At 41.6% G+C, this 7,411-nt stretch overlaps 1 protein-coding gene across 1 annotated transcript in view; it reads right to left on the bottom strand.

Moving 5' to 3' along the window:
* Nucleotides 1–1,307: 1,307 nt before the first annotated feature.
* LOC122803239 (breast cancer type 2 susceptibility protein homolog) overlaps nt 1,308–7,411 on the bottom strand; it is a 675,913-nt gene continuing 669,809 nt past the window's right edge. Inside the window, exon 12 of the mRNA XM_044072837.1 lies at nt 1,308–2,398. Coding sequence (XP_043928772.1) covers nt 1,676–2,398 — 723 coding nt within the window. The 3' untranslated portion in view covers nt 1,308–1,675. The remainder of the gene's footprint in view (nt 2,399–7,411) is intronic.

The following is a 7,411-nucleotide window of genomic DNA, read 5'->3' as shown; positions in this document are numbered from 1 at the left end:
CTCCCTACAGCTCCAGCACAGGTTTAAGACTACTGTTTAAGTTTGCATATGATGTGTACTTTTCAGAGAAGCATCAACATTATTTTCCAGATGGGTCACGGAGTCCCACCCAGCAAAGTTTAACAGCAGCTCTATTCACCCACTGCCTCTGTCCATGCATTTGCCCTTAAAACAATGTCTGTGATAATGTCAATAATAAAAAAACAAAGGGAGATACTGGCAAGTTTCTAAATATCATGTGCCCCAAAGCTCATGTCTTCAAATCTTTATGATTACATCCATTTTTGGCAGTTTTACAATCAAATTCTTGCAGTTAGGTAATCACACACTTCCTCAGAGAGCCTTTCTTTTCCTTGCTGATTGCAAGGAAGGACACCTGAGAAAAACACCATAACATGCACATGGGTATGCCTGTTCATTCAGCTACCTGCATCTCACATTACATCTGGAATGTAAACTGAATAAAATGTACAGCTTTAGGTGCTTCTGCCCCTTACTGAGTGGGTAATGAGTTATAGGCATGTACCACAAATGAATACAAACACAGAAATGCCAATGAATAAACAGCCCATCAAAGAGTACAAAGCAGTAATTAGGTACACCAGGCCTTGGTTCTGTGGCACGGAGCCCTGGCTGGGACCCAGGTGACTGGGGTACGATTAGTAGCCCAGGCACTGGAGGATCCAAGCAGGGATGGGGAGGAGAGAGAGAGAGAGAGAGCACAATCCACTCACCTTCCTCTGGCGGGGAAATTGCACATACCTGGGAGAAGATGTGTTTAGTACATGGTACAGTTTTCTCCACGGTGGATCAAGAAAACTCCCTGCTGTACTTTGAAGTTGGTAGATGGGGTTTTTGATTGGCTACACAGATCTTGACACCCACTGTACATCCCCATCTTCCCTAGCTGGACCAAATGTGTACAGGGGGACAGGACTAAGAGAAACATTCCATCACCAATAGCTGCCTAAATGTGGTGTTCTCAATTTTCACCCTTGTGATGAGAGAATGAATAGGCCCATCCTTTGAGAGGTGTGCCGATGCAATGATTGTTAACATTTTCAAATAAATTCAGTCAAGTAAAGTTTCTTACAGATAACTGTTAAACACTGGCAGTACCATTTTGACTCGCATTAAAACTCACTGACTTACTGCAACATTTAGTCACCAAATCATAGGACATGGACTGATGAGACAAACATCTGAAATTTCTAAAAAAAAAAAAAAAAAAAAAAAAAAACATTTAGATTTCAAGACCAATTTTTCTTTACTGGGACATTACTTCAGAAGAGTCTTTGGGACAATTATTCATTTACATTTTTTAATAGTTATAGACATTCTGGAAGTCCTTATATATCACCCATAATTTTCTCAAATGCTCCTGTATAAGAAACTCTTTGGCGTCAATACACATAAAGTATTTTTTTTTCTTTACAAGATGTACATATTTACAATGAAGAGAACTATTGGAAGAAGTCTCCCTCTAATTTTACAGTAGCCAAGCTTAACTGCTACTCCTAACACAAAACTAATAAAGCAGCTTGATCTGGTCAATCAATATATTCCTAAAACTAAGGCACGCTGCACATCTTCAAACATTTGTCAAACAGACTGCACTTTGTCCTCTAGTCATATAAATGGTGCAACACTTGTACACAAACAACACTGATGTTATTCAAGAGCGTTTTTGCCGTCTCTTCCTTTGCAGTCTCTTACGAATGGGAGCTGACTCCTCATTTTGCTGTTCTTTCTCAGAAGTGTGGATAACTTGAGTGTTACCAAGTGAAGCAATGACTTTGTCAGCATTATTTTCAGATGCTTTGGCTGTAGGTTGTTCAATGTTCCGAGGACTGTTTAGTGATACATCAACCTGGTTAGTGTTTTGTTCATTTACTAATGCAGTTTTACTCTTTGCATTGTTGCATTCTGAAACATTAAGTTTAGACCTTTCTTTAACAACCATATTCACATTCTCACTCGCACCAGAGAGAAGTGCTTGTGTATTTATCATTGCAAGTTCTTCATCTGCTACCCATTCCTCTTCAGAAAGTGGAAGTTGTCTTTCAGATGTTTCAGTGCATGAAATATGTTCTTTAGAGGTGCTTAGTCTTCTTAACTTGCTAATATCATTTGCATCAGTACTTCTTGGAGGATGGAAAGCCTTCTGTAGTGATGGAGACACAAGACTTTTAAGTGCATTAAGATGAGGTGGAGAAGGAATTCGAGATAAGTAATCCATCCCCCTCATTTTCTTAAGTTTTGTTGCAGACTCCACTTCTCTCTCTTCCTTCTTCATACTCTGAAAGAAATTCTGTGCAGAGTCTGATGTGGACAAATTCCTGAACCCTGGCTTCATTAATGAGAGGGGAGTTTGAGACTTTCTGCCAATGCCTGAAGACTGTCATATGAACAAAAGAGAAAAACGGTTATGATTTAAACTTTTTTTTTTTGTTTTTAACAGTATGTAAAATCATAAAAATGAAAAATAAGGAATAAAAGTCACACCGTTTCATGTAGCATAATGTGCAATTACTGGTGACTGTAAGAAAAGGGCAATGAGACATTTTATTGTCAAACTAAAATGGTTCCTGTGCAGCACAGCTCATCTAAAGATACTACAAATTCTTCCTGCAGCTCAGTTTAAAGCTGGAATGAGCTATGATCTGTTTTAATTTGCTTCACTTTAAAGCTGCAAAATGTAGGCATAAAGCCATGCTCAATGTTAAACTTCGTAAATGCCACTGCAGTGAAGATGCATACCCCTCTAGATAGATGTAGATCCCCCCAGTGAAAGAGATGCATGCTTAATTCAGACTGTTTTCTTCCTGATATCTGTTGACCACCAGCTCTCTTCTCTTCCTGATATCTGTTGACCACCAAGCTCTCTTCTTCAAACAACTGGACCTTTAGTTCCCTTGTCCCACTGACAAACACCCCCCCCCCCCATCAAACCATCGGGGCTCTTTTTCCTTCCAGAGATATACTTTTTAAGTGCCCTTTACTTAGTGACAGATGGTGGGGTAATAAGTGATTACTGGAGAGGCTGCCATCAACATAGGTCTGGGATTTTGATACCTAACTCCTCTCCTCTCATTGTAGCCTGATGTGTGTGCTGTGTGAGCAGTTCTTACGATACTCTTGTATTTCCACACTCCAAAATCTACCTAAAGGCTGGAAACTAAAGTTCTTATCCCAATCAAAATTGGAACCTGTGTGCTGAGAGACAGCCTTTCAAGACTATCTACAAATATATAGAGCTGAGTATATTTTTCTGTATTATTCTGTATTGTAGAGCTAAATTGTTGCTTAGATATCTGTTGTCTTACTGTTCTGCAAATATACAGAGATCAGTATATATTTTTTTGGTTTTATAATTTGCACTGTGATTCCTCACATCTCTGTTGAAACTGCCTTCCCCACCCCCACCCCTCATTTTCTGCCTCGTCTTCAGCCGATGTAACTGTTTTTTTTATAGCTTGTGTGTTGCTTAACTCAAGGTTCCCTTAATTTGACCTGTTAATAACAACCTGCGTTTAAATTGGAACCTGTGTGCTGAGAGACAGCCTTACAAGACTATCTGCAAATATATAGAGCTGAGTATATTTTTCTGTATTATAGAACTAAATTGTTGCTTAGATATCTGTTGTCTTACTGTTCTGCAAATATACAGAGATCAGTATATATTTTTTTGGTTTTATAATTTGCACTGTGATTCCTCATATCTCTGTTGAAACCGTCTTCCCCACCCCCCCCTCCCTGTTCTTGGTTGTAGTTTAAATTTGGTGGCTTTTGCAGTGCCCGCCCCACTGCAGATTTGATCTAGGACACTCCCCCAGTCCCATCTCTTTACCGCATTCTACCTAATAAACCCTTTCTGCACTTGCTTTTAGTCCTTTTTAATTTAATTACATTTTTTCAAATTGTGTGTGGACTAATATTGCTACATACTCAAGTGTGCCAGCTTGTACTGCATGTGAATTGTTTTTACTACTGTTTTTGCTACTTTTCTGAAACATAAACAAATAAATAAATTGTAAGCCTGTTTCCTACCTTTCCTGTAATTAGTGTTCCAGATACAGATTTGCTGTATCCAGGACTGTTTGTAAGCTTCTGAGCCCCCCAAGCCTTTCTGTGTTGGAGGGAAGCCTTCTAGCTTATCAGTGGGAGTGGTAAGCATTAGGTAACCTGTCTACCACATAAGGAGTGGTCCTGGCCCAGAATTTGTAGTTACTGGCCGTTTGGGCGGTCTTCCATCTCTCTCAACTTTCTGATTTGAAGGCCTGCATTTGCACTTGTTTCTGTCCTGTAACTCCTGGGCCCTTCTCATTTGCTCACTCAAAAATAAAAAATGTTATCTGCTTTTACTGTATTTCTGTTTCTTCCTACTTTATTTTGCTTTTGCGTCATCTTAAAAGTACTCAATTGCATTTATTACTGCTTGGTGTAACTCATTCTAAGCCTTTTAGTTTAAGCACTTGGGCTTCAGACCAGTTGTTTTACATTAAGAGGGCTTGTGGTCTGCACTGTAGTGGCAGAACAGGTGGCTTACATCCTTCTAAGTTGGGAACTGCTGATTGAGGGCTCAGCGTCTGTTATTCTAAAAGTGTATTAATTCTGGTTTAAGCACTTGGGCTTCAGGCCAGTTATTTTACATTAAGAGGGTTTGTGGTCTGCACTCTTGTGGGAGGAGAGGCTGGACTTTGCCCTTCTGAGCTGGGAATTTCTGGTTAAAGGCTTATAGTGCCTGCATATTTGAACTGCTTCTTACTGAAATTGGTACACCTTGTTTGCTGTAGCATAGACTAGATCCAGGCCTGTTGAATCTAGCTTTGTTTGTATAACTTGAGCACTAATCCAGGCATTCTTTAAAGTATTCAGTTGCATTTATTACTGTTTGGTAGTAACTTGACTAAAGTGTAGCTATCATTCTAAGTCTTTTGGATTAAGCACTTGGGCTTCAGACCAGTTGTTTTACATTAGGAAGGTTTGTGGCCTGCACTGTGGTGGCAGGACAGGTAGCTTACATCCTTTTAAGTTGGGAACTGCTGATTGAGGGCTCAGCGTCTGTTATTCTAAAAGTGTATTAGTTCTGGTTTAAGCACTTGGGCTTCAGGCCAGTTATTTTACATTAAGAAGGTTCGTGGTCTGCACTCTTGTGGGAGGAGAGGCTGGACTCTGCCCTTCTGAGCTGGGAATTTCTGGTTAAAGGCTTATAGTGCCTGCATATTTGAACTGTTTCTTACTGAAACTGGTACACCTTGTCTGCTGTAGCATAGACTAGATCCAGGCCTGTTGAATCTAGCTTTGTTTGTATGCTTGTTGTTATTTCCCTGAAACGCTAATTCCACCTAAAACGTGGCTTTTCAGCGCTTCTGTGGATCCCTAGTGATATCTGCATTGCTTACTGTACTTATTTCCTTGTTTCACTTGAAAGAAAGTTACTGTTTGTCGTTTTTGCATTTAAGTTACCTGTAACACATTGCATTTAAGTTACCTGGCACTTGCTCACTAAAGCAATCATATAAGTCAGCACTAAAAAATTAAAAGCACTACACCCTCACAAACTCACCTTGAGTACCTTGTTCCCCATTGGCCCTTTTTTCAATTATAAAGAAATTCCCAATACTATTCTAGCATGTCCAAAGGTCAGTTGTCAATCTCCTCTCCGGTCCAGCTTGTGAATCTGGGAATCTTGAGGCAATGTTACAACTGCCTCATGTACACAGACAACCCTCTCCTCCTCCCAACAAATTCCAACACATGTGAGAGATGCAACCATATAGCCAAAATGGAGGCTAAGCTCTCTCAACTCAGTACTGGCGTAACCAGTCAGGAGGAGAAGGAAACCACACTCACTACAATTCCAGACTCACATAGACCTACCATGACAGCAAACCAAACACAAACACACAAAAACATACTCGGAGGCCCTAAATAAAAATCTGCCTAAGCAGCAGAGACCTCCAAAGCAGACACCCAAGCAACCGCTACCCCAAAACAAAACACGGGCAACACATAGCTCACAAAGCCAGTATGCCGAACAGTCACAGCCCTTAAGGCTAAACAACACACCTGATACACTTGTAATAGGTGACTCTATCGTCAGGCACACTGACGTCCCGCTCACTAGGCTGAACAAGGAGAAGGTCACGGTGAGCTGCCTGTCGGGCGCTAGGATCTGCCACATAACACAAGCACTCAGGTCACTCCAAGGCAAGTACAAATATGACTCTGTCATTGTCCATGCTGGTGTGAATGACCTGAGACATACCTCCCTGGACTACATGAAAAGAGACATAGAGGAGCTCTCTGAGCATGTAGCCCAGGTCGGTATGACCCTGACCTTGAGTAGCATCTTACCCTCACCAAGAATGATGCCACAATATGAAGACAAGATGATCAATTTCAACAATTGGCTTAAGTATTGGTGTCATTCAAAGGGGGATCCAATGCCTGTCAGCCAGGGATGACATGCTCAACAAGCCACGATGCTTCACTAGGGACGGCTTGCACCTGTCACCCCTGGGCTTTCAGATATTGGCAAAGGCTCTTGCTACCCCCATAGTGCCTTTTTTAGGCAAGGCTCAAAAGACAAACCCACCTCCATAGGTATCACAAGGGATAAGAAACTAAGAGTAATGCTACTCAACGCCAGAAGTCTAAACCTCAAGATGCACGCACTCAAAACTCTCCTTAGCATGGAGAACATCGATATCTGTGCAGTAACAGAAACCTGGTTCAAGTCTCCAGAGAGCACCCCAGCACGACCAGGTTATACCTCATACCATGCTTTTCGGCCCCAAAACTTGGACCGAACCACAAAAGGAGGGAGAGTATCAATATTTGTCAAAGATACCCACACCTCCAGGTTGGTGGCACAGCACGAAGCATCAGTGACTATCCATGTGCAACTAACAGTGGGTAAAACTGCCTTCCAGTTTATAGCCTGCTACAGACCACCCTCCTAAACCCAGGAACCCCACTCGGCCTTCCTGAGAACACTAAATATGAAGATCTCTCCAAACACCATTATATTGGGCAACTTCAACTACCCAAACATAGACTGGGAGCATTACTCTAGCGCCAACACCATAGCCCAAAGGTTCCTAGAATTTATAAACTCAAATGCTATGGAACAACTTGTTACCACTCCCACAAGAAGGGAAAACATACTGGACCTGATCATCACCAACATGGGGACTCTGCCCCAGACCAGAAGTGTATCCCTCACTGGTAAGATCAGACCATAAACTAATCTCACTGGATATTCACATCCCGACCCCACCCCCTGCCCAGAAAACCACAGTGAAAAACTTCTCTAAAGCAAATTTCACACTCCTCAAAACCGAGGTGGAATCCTTCAAAGCCCCCGGGCCTGTGGAAAATACGGCTCAGACCGCAGAATCCTTTA

This window comes from Protopterus annectens, chromosome 5.part1 (genome assembly GCF_019279795.1).
Source record: "Protopterus annectens isolate FY-2018-M chromosome 5.part1, PAN1.0, whole genome shotgun sequence".
NCBI lineage: Eukaryota > Metazoa > Chordata > Ceratodontiformes > Protopteridae > Protopterus > Protopterus annectens.
This window is presented reverse-complemented; position numbering and strand designations above follow the sequence as displayed.